General features: G+C 41.8%; 2 protein-coding genes across 2 annotated transcripts in view; one reads left to right on the top strand and one right to left on the bottom strand.

The window, feature by feature from the left end:
• The window catches only part of EIF2AK1 (eukaryotic translation initiation factor 2 alpha kinase 1), a 39,316-nt gene extending 38,290 nt beyond the window's left edge, over positions 1-1,026 (bottom strand). The window contains exon 1 of the mRNA XM_075830254.1: positions 700-1,026. Within this exon, the coding sequence (XP_075686369.1) occupies positions 700-736 (37 nt within the window). The 5' untranslated portion in view covers positions 737-1,026. The remainder of the gene's footprint in view (positions 1-699) is intronic.
• RSPH10B (radial spoke head 10 homolog B) overlaps positions 1-21,429 on the top strand; it is a 29,239-nt gene extending 7,810 nt beyond the window's left edge. Inside the window, exons 7-19 of the mRNA XM_075830251.1 lie at positions 63-183; positions 819-995; positions 4,810-4,951; positions 8,223-8,341; positions 11,206-11,395; positions 13,179-13,287; positions 15,696-15,775; positions 15,851-15,999; positions 17,950-18,057; positions 18,558-18,734; positions 18,928-19,021; positions 20,570-20,750; positions 20,874-21,429. Coding sequence (XP_075686366.1) covers positions 63-183; positions 819-995; positions 4,810-4,951; positions 8,223-8,341; positions 11,206-11,395; positions 13,179-13,287; positions 15,696-15,775; positions 15,851-15,999; positions 17,950-18,057; positions 18,558-18,734; positions 18,928-19,021; positions 20,570-20,750; positions 20,874-21,093 — 1,867 coding nt within the window. The 3' untranslated portion in view covers positions 21,094-21,429. The remainder of the gene's footprint in view (positions 1-62; positions 184-818; positions 996-4,809; positions 4,952-8,222; positions 8,342-11,205; positions 11,396-13,178; positions 13,288-15,695; positions 15,776-15,850; positions 16,000-17,949; positions 18,058-18,557; positions 18,735-18,927; positions 19,022-20,569; positions 20,751-20,873) is intronic.
• The last annotated feature ends 669 nt before the right edge of the window (positions 21,430-22,098 follow it).

Raw genomic sequence — 22,098 nt, forward strand, 5'->3', positions numbered from 1 at the left:
ACAGGATATTTCATCGTGTTGACTCTTGGATCTCTATAGCTATCCACATGTCTGTTTGTCAGGTTTCAGTCGGGCAACATCTATGAAGGACAATGGAAAAATAATAAGTTCCATGGAGAGGGCAGGATGAGGTGGCTATCCTCCAATGAAGAATACATGGGTCAGTGGGAGACAGGCGTACAGGTACCATCTTTCATTTTCCCATCTCTCCATATCTTTAAAGCACAGCCCATGTCTTTATGCCCTTGTGGGAAAAAATAATCATTTTGAAGCCTCTTCTGATGTCTCAAATGGGACTTATAGAGGTTTATAAAGGATTATTGTACTTACTGCTACTCGGTCTGTTCTTGTCTATGGGTCCCAAGAGTGTTTTGGGTGGCACCTTCCGTGGCATTGGGGCAGATGCATTCAAGTATTGTCTTATCCCAGATCAAGTGTATTATTATTTGTTTTTTTACTGGTTGGTAAGGGGCCCATGATCATTTTTGCCCGGGAGTCACGACCACTCTAAGCCCACCACTGTATTACACATATAAATTATCGGCCAAATTCAGAAAAAAATATTCTCTTCAATTATGCTATTTTTGGGTGAGGCTGTGAAATAACTTTTCATTAAAAAAAAAATTGGCAAGATAAATATCAAAAACACTTGATTAAAAAATGTCATGACTGTTTCATTAAATGGAAATTGGATCCTACCTCGTAACCGCGTTGCAGAGATGTTATACGACGTCATATGCACCGTACATATATGATGATGAAACTGGTATACGGTTGTACCACAGATGTTATTTTAGAGCAGCCTTTCCTTTTTACAGAATGGTCTCGGGACTCACACTTGGTTCCTAAAGAGAGTAGCTGGTTCACAGTACTCCTTAAGAAATGAATACGTGGGAAACTTTGTCAATGGTGCCCGCCATGGACAGGGCCAGTATTACTACGCTAATGGGGCAATGTATGAAGGACAGTGGAAAAACAATAAAAAGCATGGTCCGGTAAGTGAGGTCATCACACGATGGGGCATTATTTTCATTTTATGCAATTGTGGGATTAGCAGTAATAGCGGTCATGAAACTACTACATGAATTAGTAAAAATATCTCTACAAGAATAAATCCACATATTTTTTTCTTTTGAAATTAAAGATAAAGTTAAAGATATTTGCCAGCATTGTAAAAAATTTCTCTTCTACCTGTCCTATGTACCAAATAGCTTCAAAATAATAAGAGTATGTTCACACGGCCTATTTTCAGACATAATTCGGGCGTTTTACGCCTCGAATTACGCCTGAAAAAACGGCTCCATTACGCCTACAAACATCTGCCCATTGCTTTCAATGGGTCTTACGATGTTCTGTTCCCACGCGGTGTAATTTTACGCGTCGCTGTCAAAAGACGGCGCGTAAAAAGACGCCTGCGAAAAAGAAGTGCATGTCACTTCTTGGGATGTTTTTGGAGCCGTTTTTCATTGACTCCATTGAAAAACAGCTCCAATAATGTTCGTAAAATATGCCGCGAAAAACGCAAGTTGCTACAAAAACTCTGAAAATCAGCTCCGTATTTTCAGACGTACTTTGCTACTGCGTGTGAACATAGCCTAATAAGTAGTGACTAGTGGCGTTTTTCCTCTAAGGGTATGTGCACGACCTCTTTTCAGATTTAATGAAGGCGTTTTACGCCTCGAATTACGCATGAAAAGACGGCTCTAATACGTCGGCAAACATCTGCCCATTGCTTGCAATGGGTCTTACGATGTTCTGTGCAGACGAGCTGTCATTTTACGCGTCGCTGTCAAAATACGGTGCGTAAAATGACGGCTCGTCAAAAGAAGTGCAGGACATTTCTTGGGACGTTTTTTGGAGCCGTTTTCTCATAGACTCTATAGAAAACAGCTAAAAAAACGTCCGTAAGAATCGCAGCGAAAACGCTGCAAAAAACGCGAGTTGCTCAAAAAACGTCTGAAAATCAGGAGCTGTTTTCCCTTGAAAACAGCTCTGTATTTTCAGACGTATATTGTTAATCGTGTGAACATACCCTTAGATTTACATGGTGCGGTAATACTGGTGGAGCATCATTAGTGCCATCAGCCCTACTGCAGTGTAGATGCTAATGACGCTGCTCTTCACACAATCATATGGATCCACTCAGTGGCGTAGCTATAGGGGTCGCAGCGGTCGCAGTTGCGACCGGGCCCCTAAGCCTGGGGGGCCCACGGGCCCCCGTTGCCACACAGCATGTTTCCTAACAATCTTCTGTTCCGTGAAGCCGGCACTTCCTGGCTACGGTCACATGGTACACTTAGTGTACCATGTGACCGTGTTGTCACGTGACACGGCTTCCAGACGGAGCAGAAGAGTCGATGCGGAGGACTCCAGGTAAGCTGCAGTATAAGCTGCAGTGTAATGTATTGTGTTGTAATGTAATGTATTGTGTTGTGATGCCTTGTAATGTATTGTGTTGTTTGCGGTGGAGAGGGGGGGGGCGTTAAATCACAGCCCCCCCCTCCTCCACCGCAAACTGCACCATATACAGTATAGTACACATGACTAGGAGAGCGGGGCTGCGGCTGTGTAATACAGTCACTGCCCCGCTCCTGAGTCCTGACATGTGCGCGCCGTCAGGATGATTCGATGCGGCCGGCGCTGCACTAATGATCTGTGGCACTGAAGACAGAACATGGCGGGCGCGCTACAAAACACCCCCATGTTCTGTCTTCAGTGCCTGCACCACCGCTCATTAGTGCAGCGCAGCCGCATCACCTCAGGCTGACCGCGCGTGCACTTGTTGTCAGGAGCGGGGCAATGACTGTATTACACAGCCGCAGCCCCGCTCTATAACGGCGGAGATCAGAGAAACCTCTCATCTCCGCCGCTATTCTCCTGAATGCTGCGATCAAAGCTGACTGCAGCATTCAGGGGAAAATGAGAAGGGGGATGCCCCTGGATCGCGTCACGGGGAATTCCTGTGACGCGATTGAGGGACATACCATATATGGGCAGACAGCCCAGGGTCTATTGACGGACCCCAGGGCTGTCTTACCATATTTCCTGTTGTTAGGGCATACTGAGGTATGTCCTAACAACAGCCTGTGTGCTATCTGTCCACAGGTTAATGTACTGGCACATATCTGATATATGTCAGTACATTAAAGTTTAAAAATAAAGTAAAAACAAAGTAATGTTAAATAAAAAAATTACACATACACCTTTTTTACAATAAACATTAAAATAAGTCTCAATACATAAAACATACACATAATCGGTATTGGCGCGGCCGTAATAACCTGCACAACAAATTTTTTGCATCATTTATGATGTGTACTCTGTAAAAAAATAAAATAAAAATTGCTTTCTATCACTTAGGCCCCATTCACACGACCGTGCCCGCAATCACGGCCCGCGATTGCCATCCGCATTTTCGGGCCATGCTCCCATACAAAGTATGTGAGCACGGCCCGCAAAATGCAAATGGCCGGACATGTTCCATAATTTTCGGAACATTTCTACGGCACGGTCACCCATCCGTAGAGCTACGGAAATGTGTCCGCGCTCAATGAAAGTGAATGGGTCCATTTTTGCAGACCGCAATTGCGGTCCACAAAAACTTAGGTTATTTACGGTCGTTTGCATGGGGCCTAATTGTGAGACGCGAGGTGCGATGATGAATTTAACCTCCATGTTCCTCACATTAATAGTAATTAACCCCATCATGTACCTTACACATTAACCCATTATGACTGAGAAACATGATGGGGTTAATTACTATTAATGTGAGACATTCAAAATTCATCATCACACCTCGTGCCTCACATTAGAAAACGAAAGAACTTTTTTTTTTTTATTACTGTTGGCAAAGTAAACGAAGTATCGGTATCGAAGTCCAAATTTTGGTATCGGGACATCCCTACACTGTGGGTCGCGTCCCCCTGGGGGGGTCGAGAGTCACTCACCGAGGTCCCGGTTCCAATCAATGCTGGAGCAAGGAGCTGACATCTCCTTGATCTAGCATTCCCTGTGCCCTGAGCGGCTCGACGCAGGCAGGCGGGATGTAGCGACATCATCGCGCCTGCCTGCGCTGAGTCACTCATACCACACACCGGAGGAGGCGAAGGATCCTCCACTCGACGTGGGAACGGGGATAGGTAAGTAATTGTGCACATATGGGGGCATTATACTGTATGGGGGGGCTGATATTGTGGGGGGGGGGCATTATACTGTATGGGGGGCTGATATGGGGAGCATTATACGGTATGGGGCTGTTATGGGGGGAATTATACTGTGTGGGGGCAGCTATGGGAGCATTAACTGTGTGGGGGCATCATACTATGGGGCTGTTGGGCAAGGCGTTTGAGCATAGGAGCGCGCAGGGGTCTGATGATGATGGTGGTGCTGGGGAGGGGTAGGGGGGCCCAAGCTGAATTCTTGCACCCGGGCCCATGAGCCTTTAGCTACGCCCCTGGATCCACTGAAGTCACTCGCTGGCTGAGATACTGGTTGCTAGGCGACCAACCAATCTGCCCACAAAACACAGTGTTTCTCTTACAATGGCATACGCCAGTTTTATTGGAGTTTCCCTTTAATGCAAAAAGTATAATTCTGCTAATCTTTATGGATAAAAGGCGACCCCCCCCCCCCCCATTCAGAGTCTGGTTTGCCATACAGCTAGCCAAGACCTGGCGGCATTTATGGATTTTGTGGATGGTGAGACATCTTCCTCTCCTCAGATTCCATAATATATAAAATGTATGTAAAACACATAGTGCCCAATAGTTCTGTGTACTGGTTTATAATGCTCTTTATATTTTTTTTTAGGGCAAGTTTATTTTTAAAAACGGAAAGATTTATATTGGGGAATTTCTGGAAGATCAGATTGCTGAATATCCAAATTTTAAGTATGACAGAGTGAACACCCCAGATCTGAGTGGTATTCGTACGAGGAGTCCAATATGTGGAGGTAAAGCAATGTGGGACGGAGATGTGGGGTACATTAAAAAAAATACTAACAACAAAATAACAAATCATATATCAGTCTCCTAAAGAGGAGACGTCAAGAAAACGATCTAGTACTGCCGATTTCAGGGCGAACTTTCATTTTTCTAGGCCGCACTGAAAATCTGTCACAATTGTAACATTGGCCAATTCCCCCCCAAAAATGCAAAGAATTATTTTGGTTTGGAGGTACATTGCTAAAATATATGGGAACTACAGTGCGCAATTCTCTTATATACTCTATATTAATAGGAGCAATTTCAACAAAGAACAATGCAGTTATGGGGACAAGAAATTCCTCATGGCTGCCCCTGTAGCCTGTCGTCGGACCATAGAGTGATGTATATGGCGGTTTATATTTTTGTATGTGGATCTCATATTCCATATTAATAAAACAGCCTATAGTCTATTTACATACTGTGGCGTGACAGCTTATTTCTAAATCTATAATTCAACACTGTAGTTCCATAGAAACATTCAATTTAAAGGGGATGTCTCATAAAGATGACCCCTTTTTATACAGGAGCCGGCCGCAGCCATACCAGCTGATTGCCGGGGAAAGTTGTCTGGCCATACATTTTATTAAAACAACCTAAGCAACAACCTCACACCAAAGATGGCGTGTACTGGGGTCCCTTATAATATGTAGACCTAAAAACGAACCAAAAAGGGACATAACCCTAAAGCAAGTAATGTACTCCAAAGATAAAAGTACAAAAAAATCTTTATTAAATATTATAACAATGACAAGTAATGGGAAAAGAGATCTGATACAATGAACACGGAGGTCTCTAGTGGACGGTTGATTCTGTTGGTTCTGGTCTTTTTCATCTGACCCTGTTGTATATGTCTCCGTGTTCATTGTATCAGATCTCTTTTCCCATTACTTGTCATTGTTATAATATTTAATAAAGATTTTTTTGTACTTTTATCTTTGGAGTACATTACTTGCTTTAGGGTTATGTCCCTTTTTGGTTCGTTTTTAGGTCTACATACATTTTATTACACTACATTTCCAATGAATGGCTGATCATCTGGCCGCTCTTGGCTATGTCAACCATATACCCTAATAAGACATATGGGTAGGGGTTGTCTTTATTAGACAACCCCTTTAACATTATACCGTAAACGTATTAGTTTAAGCCCCTCTGGCCCAGCTAATAACTAATAAGAGGTTAAAAATATGCGCTTGTAACGTGAACGGGAGGGCGTCCCGGACACACAATTCAAGTGAAGCAAGTTTCAGACTTATATACAATGTCATTCTCTTACTTGCGGTGGACCTCTGCTGCCAATTAGTCATAGCTTACTCCTCGGGACTAACTTTCAGGATCGCAGGATTTAGCCTGGTCAATCTATCTCTCAGGTCAGGCGGCGCTCCTTACACTACTGCGGCCTCAGACGCTTAGACACCGTTCACGACACATGGTCTCTGGCCCGCTCTTTGCCAGCTCTGCTCCGCTGCGTAACCACTTGCGACCCAGTCTTTGACAGGTACCTCCTTCCCTCACCACAGTCATACGCCCAACAGCGTTTGGCATCATGGGGTACTTACTTTTGTAAACTCTGTTTGGCCCCGCTTCCTGAATGTGGAAGCGAGGCGTACCCACGCCTCCATGTTATTCACAGGTCCTTACTACATAACACACCTCTAGGTGGCAACGCACTAAAATTACATAGAATTGCTGCTAAGACCAACATTTATGGACACATTCTTGGTCGTGAACCGGCCAAAAGAGTAAATAAATAAATATAAAGTACAGTCACATTCAGACTTGGCTCCTTGGGCAGACCTTACATCTCCTCCTAGGTTTAACGGATGCCATTCTCGGAGCTGGTACCTGAAATAGAAAAATTGTTGCTAATCTACACATGGTGGCTTTGCCTGCTGTACGTCTTGGCGTCCATATTTGCCAGGAAGCATTTCTAAAGGACCTCCACACCTTACACAATTTATATTCCATTGCAATTTGGTTAACATCCACACATCCATGCAGCACTGTCGAATGACACATAGGGGGACATTTTTAACGACTTTACGCGTTAAGAAGTCAAAAAGTATGGCAAATGCCATATTTGCCCAATCATTTATCACTTTTTGCCATTTTACACCTATCTTGCCACTTTTTAAAAGTTTCTAGAAAGTGGACAGGGTCTAGTGGGAGGGGACATGGCCTCCTGCGGACTGACAGATTTATTATAATTTAAGCCAGAAATTGGGGTAAATTATAGCACAAATCTACGTTTGATCATGACAGATGTAGATTTGACTTTCTACCGCATCGACAGGCAAAGATGAACCAAATTTATTAAGAGGATTGAGTCTCTTAGGCCTCATGCACACGGCTGTGCCCGTAATCACGGTCCGCGATTACAGGCAAGGCCGACCGCTGGCAGCCACGGTCAGCCACCCGCATTTTCGGCCCGTTCTCCCATATAAAGTATGGGAGCACGGTCCGTAAAAAGCAAAGGATTTGCGCTATCTTTTGTGGAGGCTTTTTACGGCCCGGACATCTTCCCGTAAATATACGGGAAGGTGTCCGTGGTCAATAAAAATAAATGGGTCCGTATTTGCGTCAGTAATTATGGTCCGCAATTACGGACGAAATCTACGCTCGTGTGCATGGGGCCTTAATAAATTTTGCGCATTTTACTCTAGCGCAGTTAAAGGGGTTTTCCAGCTGATCAAAATTGATGGCCTATCCTCAGTATAGGCCATCAATAGCTGATGGGTCAGGATCCGACTACCTGGACCCCCGCCGATGATCTGTTTTGAAGGGGCACACATTTAGTGGCTGTTCACAGGTATTGCAGGCTTTTCTCCCATTTACTTCAATGGGGGAAGAAGGCTACAATACCTGTGAATGGCTGCTACATCCATATCGACGATTCACAAGTGAGCAAGTAGAAAGGAAGGGGAAGTAGCACTGCAACCCCTTCAAAAGAGCTGATCGGCGTGGGTCCCGGGAGTCGGACCCTGACCCATCAGCTATTGATGGCCTATCCTGAGGATAGGCCATCAATTTTCATTAGCTGGAAAACCCCTTTCAGTTTAAGACTGTTATATAAAACACCAGTCTTAATAAATGCCCGCCATAGATGTCTAACCATTTAGAAATATAAATGGGAAAAAAAATAAATTAGAAAATATAGTACTAAAAGTATTTCATTTGTACAATGTGATCGGTATATTCACTGATGTCTAGCTATAAACTATAATAAATGTGTTTATTCAGGAGAAAGCTCCGCTCTGAATTCAGGCATTCCCAGTTTATCAGGCTCATATATTGAACTGGATATAGCTCCACTGCTGAACACCGTGCCAGAGGATGAACGATATGAAGAACAGAAACAGGTAAGTGTTATTCTTAACTGTCAGGCCGGGTTTACGTTTGCTTTCGGGTTTCTGTTGCTCTGCTCTGTCATAAAAATAGCGCACAGTTTTCGTTGCATGACGGAAACCTTCGGTGCCCTACAGAAGCCATTGAATCTAATGGGTTCCGTCGGGTCTCCGACATGGTTTCCTTTATTTTCCGGACATAATAGCGCAGATTGCTGCACTGTTTTGTCCAGTAAAAACAACGGAATCTGTGACGGAGACTTCTAATGGAGCCTCCAACGCAGGAGAGAACAGCTCCTTACTCAGCTGTTAGGGTATGTTCACACGCTAAACAAAAAACGGCTGTAAAATACGGAGCTGTTTTCAAGGGAAAACAGCCTCTGATTTTCAGTTGTTTTTTATGCATCAAGCGTTTTTTGATGCATTTTTTACGGCCGTTTTTGGAGCTGTTTTTCTATTGGGACAATGAAAAACGGGTCCAAAAATGGCTCAAGAAGTGACATGCACTTCTTTTTCGCGGGGCATTTTTTTATGCGCAAAGAAACGCCCAGTGGGACCGAAACGCCAGAGGCAGATGTTTGCAGGCATTCAGCCTCCGTATTTTTAGCAGTTTTTGAGGCATTTACGGCCCATAAATAGCTGAAAATAAGCCGTGTTCACATACCCTAAGATGTAGAAGGAACTTATCTCTGGGGCTTTATTGAAGCTAGTTGTGTAAATGTACAGTATATATTGTAATATAAACACGTCTTCTAATCTGGCACCTGATAGTCTGGAATTATTGGTAATTCAGCAGCATTAATCCAGTTGTTGAATTGACAGGACATTTTTGTATATTTCAGCAATATCATAATTGCGGTAAGATTAGGCAATCATTGGGGTACATCAGAAACTGAATTTTTTTTTTAGAAAATATTATCGCCCCACAATCATTAGACAGCAGATGCTATAAAGACGGACATCTATCGGAGCTTGGGATTGCTGTACTAACAGGAGAGAACTCTGGTATTCAGGGGCTCTCCTCCAATCAGTGTTGGCGACAGAGTGCCATGAGATTTAATTTAACCCTTTATGAGCTTATAAAATATACCCTTATTTAAATCATCCAATGTCTCATAACAAGACTATAAATTCCAGCCCATTCTTTACCACTGCAGTCCAGAAAATCTCATAATCTGACTCATAATCAGACCCAAGCAAGGCCCAGAATTTTTGTCAGGATGATCCCCTGACAATAAAGTAGTCACAGGTCCCCCATCGATCATGTGTAATATGTGGGGGAACCCAGCAATAAGTGTTCATTGTCCCTGCAGTGCCACCACAGGGGAAAATAGGCATTACATACTCTCAGTTAAAATCAATGGGCTTTCTGTGTGATACATAAAAGTGTTGGGTCCTCCAGAGTGAAAAATGCTCTTTGTAATTGCTTTCCACTCCAGCGTCCTGAATATTGGGCCCCCTCTTTTAACCTAGAATGCCCTATAGGGTATTTTAAAATGTATTTTCTTAACTAGACAAGGGCTTTAACTCTTTCCCATTTACAATCAACCATTTGTACGTTTTTAGCTCATCATGACATCTCAGTGACCTGTTACCGGGTATAACCTGCAGACGTTGGGCTAGGGCAGGATTTACTGTACTGTACTGTGGACCCGGAAAATTTGGTTCACTAAGCCCTTTCTGCAGTCATACATTTATACAAATTCTGACCTTTATATGTTTAAAATAGCAAAGTATTACCAAAGTGCGACCCATCTCTATAGTTTGTCTACAGCAGATGGTGTTTAGCTGGTTGACAGCAGGGAAATATCAGAAAATTTGTTTTCTCCATCACCTCCCATCTTTATTTTTTGTTTATTTTGCTATTTTCCTCATACACTAATATAATTACTACCTGTATTCTTAATACTTCTATGTGAGATAATCGAGCAGATTTACTAAGACTGGCACTTCATATGCCAGTCTTAGCTTTCTGCTCCACTAAAGTAAGATGCAACGGATTTATTAAGAGGCGCACTCCGCTTAATAAATCTGTTGCATCTTTCTGCCGGCTGTGCAATACAAATGTGGTGTAATGACCGCGGTCGTGCGCCAACCGTTTGCTCCTTCCTTCCCTATCAGACATAAAATTTTTAAAAATATATACTCATCTCACCGCTCCTTCCCTCCGGGTCCCCTCAGACTCCCCCAGCATACCGTGGCTCATACAAGGTCCTGATGCCATAGAGTGTCGGGGTCTTATATGTGTCGCAGCACTAAACGTCCTGAGTGCTGTGTCACATACAACGTACTGTCACTGCCCGGCGTCAGGACCATGTAAGAGCCGCGGTATGCTGAGGGAGTCTGAGGGGACCCGGAGGAGAGAAGCCATGAGGAGTGGTAAGGTGAGCATAGATACATATATAAATTTTTATGTCTGATGAGGAGTGGGGGTAGCCTGATCAGGGGCACGGGCCTTTACCTTGCTACGCTCCACAAAGTGAAATCTATGCTAGCACAGAGCTGGCGTAGATTTCCGCTATAATTTACACCAGCTTTGTGGCGTATATTATATTACATTTGCCTCCTTTTTTGTAAAACATGACAAGTAAAGAGTAAAAGTAAAAATTTTCAACACTTTTTCAACACATTTTCAACAACTTTCAGTTGCGACTTTTGGGCCTTTTGCAACTTTTCTAAGCCAGAAAACGTGCATAGAAAGGTTGATAAGTTTCCCCCAGAATGTTTTTTATGCGATTGAACCACTTTTCACAAAAACCTGCATGAAGCTCGAGGGTTGCAGTTTTGTACTCTATTAAACATTGTAGAAATTCTGCGTCCAATATCATTTCTATATGGAGGAATAGGTAACCTGGGATTATTCATTTCTTGCTATTTAGGTGGAATATGGCGTTTTACGGAACCTCACACTGCTACGGAAGACATACAAGTTCTACAGCAGCCTGGGCAATGAGAACTGCTTTGATAACACCTTCCTTATGACAAAATTACAGTTCTGGAGATTTTTGAAAGACTGCAACTTCCATCACTACGACCTAACACTGTGTGAAATGGATCGTATTTTGGCAGGTGATTAAGGCAGAAAATTTTATTTGTAGAAGAAAACACAAACGTTTCTGAAAATGATGATTTGTCTCGCCAGTATAGCAAATTTGTAATAGGGATTGATTAAATTGATGTTGTTAAGTAATTATAAAGGATATATCTTATTTAAAATACAATCAAGTGGAATGGAAAAAATTGACTGTTCCCTATAGAAAAGTATCCAAATTAATATGAGGTTAGGTGTGATTGCCATGAATGCATCAATCATGTCCTTGGCACCAGTTTTGAGAAAGGTTCACATAAGACTAACTTTTAGTTCTTACTTATAGAGATTTGATATATTTTGGCAGAATCCCCCCAGCAATCTAACCTCTATAAGGGGATAGAGAGCCTGTTGCCTGATGTTGCAGGGGAAGAGGTCAAACTGGTTGAATTTTCACCAATTATTTCTATTATTTCAACCAAGTTAAGCAAATGTGTATTGCATCTGCCCGTGTTCTACAATGTAGACCCTTCAAATAGTTTGGAAAACGCACGTAGTAATAATCCTCACCTTGTAAAGGTTGCACTTCAGAGAATGGAAAAATACAGGGTACAAATAGTGCTGCTAAAGACAAGTGTAGTATGTATTAAAGACTATGTACACTTGAAAACTTTAAAAACTTTAAAAACGTTTTGTTTTAAAAAATAAAACAGTATATCAGTGTGATTGGTGCAACTTTGTGGTTACATTTTCTTAAAAATTATTGTTACTTTTTGAGATACAGCTACTTTGTATCCTGCATACAGAGCAGCTGTATCGTGCGCTGAAACTTGTATCCGTCAGGTCACAGAACTGACAGGTTCGTTGTCAGCAAGTCCTGCGTGTCTCTGACACTCAGGAACGAGCTGTTATCGATCACATCTGAGTTCATAACTTAGATGTGATTGATAACAGGTGGATGTCAGAGACACGCAGGACCCGCTTTCACTAAAGCCGTCAATATCGCTGACCTGACGGGTACAGGACTTAGCACGTGATACAGCTGCTCTGTATACAGGATACAAAGCAGCTGTATCTCAAAAAGTAAAAATAATTTTTAATAAAAAGTATTTCGAAAGTTGCACCAAACACAGTGACAGACATTTTTATTAAAAAATAAATAAATAAATAAAAAAGATGTTAATGGTGTACATAGCCTTTAAGGTGGCTATACCCATTAAATAACTGTCGGCCGACAGTCACTTCTCCCGACTCTCCCATATAAATGCCTGTTCAGCAGAGCGGGCATGTTTATTTCATTGGGGAGAGGGGAGCTTGTCTGTCATGGAAACAAAGGATCGGGCATGTTGGATCCTTCTTGATTGTTGGCTGATCCTGCTAAAATCGTCAAGTTTGACCTTTAGTTGGTGTGACTGTGAGAAATTTATTATGAGATTAGATTTTTATTATGAGATTAGATTTTTATTATGAGATTCGTTTTTTAGATGTCTCTAAAAAGAGGATTCAATGTAGGTTGCAAGGCCTTTGTATTGTGGTGTTCTGTATTGTCTCTAACCTCAGGGGTGCAAAGGTCTGGAGGACGATGACAGACTAGTGACTAAAATCTTATTTTTGCACTTGTCAAAACGACAAACAACTTAAAAAAACTTTATCTGCCACATTAATCTACCAAAATCTGCCGTCTGCCATAACCGTGTTCTCATCTTTCCAGTCTTTTAGGATTTGGATGTTATTGTATTCTGTGTATTTTTCAGTTCATGATTCTTATTCCACTTTACAGTGTTGTGACTGTATTTCTTATAGTATATTTTATGTATCCAACAGACATCTCCGATCCTGAAGAAATACATTCTCCATATGCTACAATGCTGCTTCGAACATTCTTGACAAATATTACCTACTTGGCTTATCACATCATTCGTGCTGACAATCCGTAAGTCTGTTCTATTTTCTACGGCATAACGTGGTAACATTGAATTTGGAGCATAATAGGCGATGATATGAACGTCTTCTGAAAAGTGTGGCCTTAAAGAAGATCTGTCCTCAGGATCCGACCAAGTCTCCACATCCATGGCACTTTTGGAGAAGAAGTCAATATATGGCCATGTGGTGTTCTCTCAGCCAATGGGACTAGGTGGGACCTCTATTTCGCATATTGCACGAGGCCAGTACCTGTATCTCTAACGGGGACTGCACCCACTTACATGTTTCTTTAGTTGCCTCTTATAGATGTCTGTCCTCGTGACAAATTCCCTTTGACTTTTTTTGGCACTACTCTAAGGGTATGTTCACACATCACAGATTTGCCATAGGCAAATCCAGCGTGGATTTTTCAGAAAGTCCACGGCAGGAACCTGCAGCTGCCACACAGATTTCTGCCACAGATTGGCCAGCGGATCCGCAGCCCTATTGTAATTCAGTGGAGCTAATCCACGGCTTTGAGCGTTGAATCTGCAGAAATGATGAACACGTCACCGATTTTAGAATCCGCCGGACGTTCATTATTCTGTGTGTATATTGTGAGCAGATTCTATCCGTGCATTAATTCTAATCACCACTAGTTGACAGGAAACACTTCTATTACACCTACTTGATGTTGGAGTAGATGAAATGGGTTCTCTTTATTCCCTATCACTATTACACTTTGCCTTAAAACTCAGTTTTTTCGCATCAGTCCATGTGATCAACGAGTCCAAATTTGGATATAGTGTATGTTAAAAATGTGAGCACCATATGTGCTGTTAAACAAGAAACTATTTAAGTCACTTCTGAGCTACAGTAGCACAAGAAGAAGGAATAAACTAAGTAAGCACTGGGGAATAATTAACTATGACAATGTAAACAAAGGCACTAGATATACTTACAGTCCAAAGTGAGCATAAGGCTTCGTTCACATCAGCGTCTGGGTTCCGTTCATGGGTTCCGTCAGACCTTTCCGCATGAGATCTTACAGATTTAGCCAGAAAGCTATTTACAAAGTCTTCTATGCAGAACAGGGACATTAAATACAACACAATTTGTTTACTTACCTTCGTATTCATAAAGGCGAGTGTTTGTTTAAGCATGCGGCACTCCCTACATGGGCACTTTGGCACTACCTACATGGGCACTTTGGCACTACCTACATGGGCACTCTGTATGGCACTACCTACATGGGCTATGTGGCACTATCTAGATAGGCACTATCTGCATAGGCACTGTGTATGGCACTACCTACATGGTCAGTGTGGGGTACTATCTACCTATTGGCAGTGTGTGGAACTATCTACTTCTGGGCAGTGTGTGGCACTATCTACTTCTGGGCAGTGTGTGGCACTATCTACCTATTGGCAGTGTGTAATACTATCTACATGGGCTGTGTGTGCCAATATCTACAAGGGCAGTGTGTGGCATTATTTATATGGGCATGTGTGACATCTACATGGGGCAGTGTGTGGCAGCATCTACAGGGGGCAGTGTGTGGCACTATCTACCGGGGGCACTGTGTGGCACTATGTACAGGGGGCACTGTGGCACTATCTACAGGGGGCACTGTGTTATTATCTACAGGGGGCACTGTGTCATCTACTGGGAGCACTGTGTGGCACTATGTACTGGGAGCACTGTGTGGCACTATGTACTGGGAGCACTGTGTGGCACTATGTACTGGGAGCACTGTGTGGCACTATGTACTGGGAGCACTGTGTGGCACTATGTACTGGGAGCACTGTGTGGCACTATGTACTGGGGGCACAGTGGCACTATCTACAGGGGCACTCTCACTATCTACAGAGGGCAGTGTGTGGTACTATCTACAAGGGACACTGTGGCACTTCCTACAGGGGGCAGTGTGGGGCACTATACACAAGGGGCACTGAGTGTGGCACTATCTACACTGGTTTTTACACTACTAGTAGTGGTCAACACATATCCACTAGCCTAACCCTTTTTTATTGGAGCTTGTTATATAAAGAGCTCGGCTGATGGATAAAACAGACCAATACTCGTACCGTAAAAACCAGAGGGTAGTGGGAGCGTGGCAAAAATAACTTGGTGTGAAAAGTATGCATTTGGAAAACCCCCTTTTAAATATCCTTTGCTTGTCTCTGCAAATACTGCCAATGGACAGAGGCAATATGGCAGAGCTGCCAGTGCGTAGAGGTGGAGGAAGAGCATGCATTCCCGGCAAAGTACAAAATATAGTTTTGCCTGGGAATAACCCTTAACTACTAAAATAAAAAATAAAAAACTTTTAAAGTTACCAGCTAACAAGTTTCTATGAACATTATTGACTTTCATTTCGGAGACCAGTAAGTGTATTTCTATTTTACATTTATGATGTCTTTATTTTTTCTATTGCAGAGATAAAAAGTTTTCCCTTGTTGACTGCTTTTCCAAAATCATGACACAAAATATCTCTCCCCATGCCTGTACCATCAAAGGTCAGTTCTCCTTGTCCTATAGACTTTTATTTTAGGAGCTGAACACGTCTGAATTTATTGTCTCAAATTTTTTAGGTTACTTATTCAGTGATATACAAAAGACTGAACATGCAATCTTCTACATCGATAAGTGCTGGGATATCTATAAGACCTACTGCAAGAAGAACACGTCCCCTCCATTTGAGCCTACCATGACCATGCGCCATTTTATCTGGATGATGAGAGTAAATATGAAATAAATATATCCTGTGCTTACTCATCTCTCGCTGGGGACAGAATAGAGAAATGTCATTAATCTTGCTGACAACTTTGCTTCCCACCAGTTCCTATGGTAGGCTGATGTCACCCGCGGTTTTAGTCTTTTCTTACCAAGTGGGTCAAGGAGTTTAGTTTCTCTAGAAACAACAAAAAGTTTGAAAATTGAAGGCCACAAATACAAAGTTCATCAAGGACTTGTGTACGGCTCCGTACAAGCTTTTGGTTTTACAGAGCCTTAATACCCATTAATAGAAGTCTACAGGAATCCACGGTACCTCCGTATGCCTCCAATTTCATAAGGCGGCATGCAGACTGATTTCTGTCAGATTAAAAAAAATAAATGATGGCATGCTCCATCAGATACCGTTATCTTCATAATACCGTGCCACACGGAGGGGTAGGGACTCCCTATGCGACCATACAGGGTCCGTATACACAGCTATTCCATGTGATACAGTAATTGGACGGTAGACATTACATGCACATATATAACAAGGTTATTCTAACATCTGATCTTAAATCTGATTAATACAGCGTATAGGAAATAGAGAAAAACGAGGGTTAGACAGTGCCAAGCACCCATGCCCCTTTTTTCCCCATAGCCTGGCACTAATTCATCCTCGACTAAACTAGGACATGTTGCTACAGATGTCCTGCATGAAATTCTATTTAAAATGCAGTAACTGTTAAGGCTAGGGTACATACAGATCTGCTACGAAGAGTCGCACAACTTACTATATTCCAATGGACTTCAGCTGTTGTGCAACTAAAGTCTATATGTAGCCCTAGCCTTACAGCATATTTTTATTTTTTTCGTTTTGAACCTAAATTGGGCAGAAAATAAACCCCTGTGAATGCGCTCTTAGGCAGTCTACCCCTAGCAACCAGTCTGATTCACACAGACTTAAAATGCTTAGCAACTAGTCTGAATAATACAGACTTAAAAATGCTTAGCAACCAGTCTGAATAACACAGACTTAAAAATGCTTAGCAACCAGTCTGAATAATACAGACTTAAAAATGCTTAGCAACCAGTCTGAATAACACAGACTTAAAAATGCTTAGCAACCAGTCTGAATAACACAGACTTAAAAATGCTTAGCAACCAGTCTGAATAACACAGACTTAAAATGCTTAGCAACCAGTCTGTCTCAAATAACTTCTAGGCAGCAGTCATGCGATGTCATCCGATGCCATCCTCATCTGAGCCAGCATTATTACTAAGTGTCCTAAAAGTAAAGTAAAGTGCTCCACCCAGGGCCAAAAACTATGCTCTAAGAGTAATATTAATATATGGGGATCAGTAGACACTCAGGACTGTCCCATCATATGTGCGGCATAGTCCTCCTACTAAAGCCATCCCTCCAATAAACATCAGGGACTGCGGAGAGTATACTATGAAGGAGAGAACCGCATCCATGCCAGCGGGGGAGCATTTTATAGTTCATCACCTGAGCCGCGACATGCCATGGGTATCTTATGGGGTAAAATTAAGGACTTATGTCATTCCTCATGAGAGATAGCCACTGAACACTCCCTTTCTCTTGATCTAATAGAAGGAGGGTCCCCAGCGGTAACTGCTCCAAGGAGCAGGTTATAGATCAGCGAGAGAGTGTAGACTGGTGGCGAGGATGGCAGAAACAGGTTTTCAAAGAGCATCGGGGAAGCCGAAAGAAGATAGGACTCACGGCCAGAAGCCCTCACAAGGGGGAAAATTGGTTGTACCCCAGACACGATACGCCATTTTATTTAAGACTGTCTTCCTGAAGGTTCTCTACTAAGATTTGGATTTTTTTTATCTCCAATAATCTGACATTTTGATCATCTGGAGTTACGATGATCGTTTGTCCAACTTTTAAACCTAAATTAATATTGTTTAATAACCTAGATATGAAATCTCTGTGTTTCATGTTTAGGATTTAAGAATCTTAAGTAATGAACTCGGTGTCACAAAGATTGTGGACATTTTAGCTGAGGATGATCCGAGTGTGCGAGATGGAAATGAGATCAATCTTGAGCTAGAGGTGAGTCATTCCAAGTATGATAATAGTATTCACATTAAGGCATTGTTCACAGATGCAGAAATTTCTGCAACAAATCTGCCCTGTGTGAACATACCCTAAATAGAATATATTTAAAAACCCTTTCCTGTTCCACCTGATCATCTTGTCCAAGATTTTCAGCTTGTATGGCTGCACTTAGTTACATTATATGTAGTATCTTCATCATGTTTAAGGCACTCCATATAATCCTCCAGTAGTGGTAGTTATGTGTGTACATGGGGCACATTGATGTGGATGATGGGGTTCACCATTGACAAATGTGCCCTTATGTCAGCTCTGTGGCCAGCACACTTTTTTCCATGTAGGTGGTGCTATGTACTTAGTTATGCATTAGCTGATGAAGAGTTTGAAGGATTATAGGGCACAATGCTTTTCAATCACCAACATATTTGGATTTATCTATTTTGCTGAATGCATAGTTTAGTCCTATACCATAAAGCCTGAATATGTTTTTCTTGCAGCTTACATTTCTGGAATTCTTGGAGGCACTGATCGGCTGCGCCATTACGTATGTCACAGACGAACTACTACATGAGTCAAACCATGAACATCTTCAAGGAGAGCAAGGTGCAAACACCGTATCAGATGGCAGCGCCAGTGCAGATTTTACCAACCACCGCTCCGGTCTTACAACCCCAGTAAGAACTGTATATCATTATTTGTATAATCCAGTACAGGCCATTTAATATTAATTCCTTCCCTATTCCTATGAAATCATGTAATATATATATATATATTTATAAAAAGATGTAATGTAATATAAGAATGTCCATATTGTGTGTATATATATATATATAATATGGACATTCTTATTCTCTCATTTAACTGTAGAGTAAGTCTGATTGTTGGACAGAAGATAAGGAGCTGATTATCGCCATGAAGGCAAATGAAAAACGCAGCACGTGTTTTCCGTTTCATTCTCCAAGTGAGTAAACTGAGAAACTCCAGATTCAAAAGAAGCGTCACTATTCTTTTAAACGATCTGACATCAGGCATAGAAAGACGTAGGGAGCAGGTTGGGCGCTACATTTGCTGATATGGTGATATGAGCTCTAATTTTCCCATATGGATCTCCATTTTTTCTAAAAATCCCCTGCATAAATATGTAGATTTAAAAGATAACATGCTGACTACCTGCAGCAACCACTAGAGGGAGCTGTGGAGCTTACTGCATACTGTTAGACATTGAACTCAATAATAACACAGTATACAATAAGCTCCAGTGCTCCACCTAGTGGGTATCTTTTTTTAAATCCACGTCTATGCATTGGTTTTGGAGCTCTGTATCAAAAAAATGGAGCTCCGGCAACCATAAAGATATATTAATTAATAATCAGCACAGAATTTTGGACCTAGAAACGACATTATGATAAAAGGTGGCGATTTATTTGAGGCTTATCTGCTATTTAACATTTTTAAGTTATTGTTCAACATCTTCATTCAATGAATCTTGTCAGGTTCTTTAGATGTTGGCTACTCTTTTGATATTTTTACTGTACTGCCCATATCTATTTTTTAACATTATTAAAAAGGTCTAGAAAATATATTTGTAGGACATTATTATTTCCTATTTTTTTTTTTTTTACACTATGTCAAAGATGTTTCAAAAAAAGCCATGCAGTAATCATAATTTTCCACTTGGTGGCAGTATAACCTCACTAGTATTTTATATAATAGTATATTTCTACCAAGCAAGCTGCAATATTCCTACTGACACACATGGGCTCACGTTTATTATGCAGTTTACATCAGATTTTGGCGTAAACTGCGCCAAAGACTATGCAAATGTTGACGTGCAATACTTTTTATTCAAACGAGTTAAATCTCATCGAAATCCAAGCTTGGAAAGTGACAATAAAAGTGGGCAATAGTCTCGGCTAAGAAAAATAGGTGAAAATGACGCAAATGTAAACCCGATCATTTTATTTTCTGACTGTCAGACACTTCAAAATTAGCCAAATTTATTAAGAAGAGGTGTGCTTTTTTTTAAATAATTTTGGCGCAAATCATTCCAGCTATCTCCATTACTTAAGGCCCTATTACATCGGCTGATTTTGGTCGGTGCAGCGAGCACCGATCAAAGAGACAGTTCATTGATCGGCACTCGCTTGCTCCTGTCACACGGAGCTATGGATAAGGACGAGCGGTCGTTACTCCGATTGCTCATCCCCATACATTATCATGTCAGCAGCGCGTCCCCGTTTACACACCAAGATGTGCTGCCGACAAGAGTAATATTTTGCTTTTTTAGAACGATACGATAAGCAGATGATCGAGCATAGAATTGATGCATTTTGTCAGTTCAATGTGTCTTTCTTGTCCTTAGCCAGTAATCATGTCACTGGAATTGGTCAAGATGACATCCGCATTGTATGGCCGCTCTCTTCTGAATTGTCCAAGCGCCAGATTATCAGACATTCTAGATTATTGGATGCCGGATTAATGGAATTTCACAGTACTATTTTGTTTGCAGAGAAAGCTCAAAAGAAAATCCTGCCAGACAAATGGTTCCGTCAGATCGATGTATTTTTTCAGAAAGTATTATTTCCGGCCTATGAAAAAGCAGAACAACTGAAGGCAGAAATCCCAAAAAACAGAGCAAGACAGGCGGAGCAGACCCGGTTACAACAGATCCGGGAGGAGGAGGAAGCACGGTAAACATGATGGCTGACTTACTCCATTTGTATGGCAGCTTTCTGTATGTATGTATATATATATATATATATATATATATATATACACATACACTCACACTACTACTTCCTTTATTTATTAAGACTGAAAGCGCAGAAGGCAGAAGAGGAGGCCAAGAGGGTGGAACAGGTGGAGTTGGAGAAGGCCGCTGCCATGATGGAGGCTGTGCAGGTATCTGATGACCAGGTTGATGACAATAAGAGTGGACAATATCCTGCCACAGCCAAGGAAGAAGCTCCCATGCCCCCGTCCACTGCCAACACTAAGGCAACTCCAGGAACGGGCAGAAAGAAGAAGAAATAAAAATAATAGAAATGATCCCTGTAGCACCCCGTACAATAGTAGCTGTGGAGCAGATTGCTGTCTAATAGGATGCAGAGACATGTATGTGCCTTCAAAGTAAAAAAAAGAATTGATGGGTCAAAATGGGTTCGTCATAAAATGTATCTATATGTTTTACATGCGTATTTTAATGCAGATTTGCTTCTGATCGCTGTGGATTTCACCCCTTGCAATGCAAAGGGTGAAATCTGCAGCAATCCGCAGCAAAATCCACGTGTTAAAAACACGCATGGTTTCACTGCGGCCAAATTCGTCGCATAAAAATTGTGAATGCACCTTAATAGAGGTAAATAAAAACGTCTGAATATTATTAGTAACAACCGACTCAAGGACTTGGATTTTAGCAGTCAGCAATATATTATCCCGCAACTCTAACTCACACATAAAGGGGTTCTCTGGGCATTCTATATTAATGGCTTATCCTCAGGATTGGCAATCAATAACAGATTAGTGGGGATCAGGCACCCGGTACCCCCATGATCTGCTGACTAAAGGGGGCCACAGCATTCGACGCAGCCTCTTCAATGGGATAGGCCATCGATCTAAAATGCCCGGAGAACCCCTTTAAGCTGGGTTTACACAGGCAGATATTTGTCTTTAAAGAGAAACTGGTGACAGATCATCAGGTCCCCATCTCCTAACTAATCTAATAGGCGCTTTGCTGCTGATAACTACAGTCATTTGTTTTAAAAAAAACATTTATTTTAAAAGTTATGAGCATTTTTATAAATATTTAAATGAGCCTTTATTAGACAAGTGAGGGGTAAGAGTATGTTCACACGCAGTGTTTTCAGGCGTAATTCGGGCGTTTTACTCCTTGAATTACGCCTGAAAAAACGCCCCTAATACGCCTACAAACATCTGCCCATTGCTTTAAATGGGTTTTACGGTGTTCTGTTCCCACGAGCCTTAATTTTACACGTCGCTGTCAAAATACGGCGCGTAAAATGACGGCTCGTCAAAAGA

Source organism: Rhinoderma darwinii, chromosome 6, assembly GCF_050947455.1.
Source record: "Rhinoderma darwinii isolate aRhiDar2 chromosome 6, aRhiDar2.hap1, whole genome shotgun sequence".
Taxonomy (NCBI): domain Eukaryota; kingdom Metazoa; phylum Chordata; class Amphibia; order Anura; family Rhinodermatidae; genus Rhinoderma; species Rhinoderma darwinii.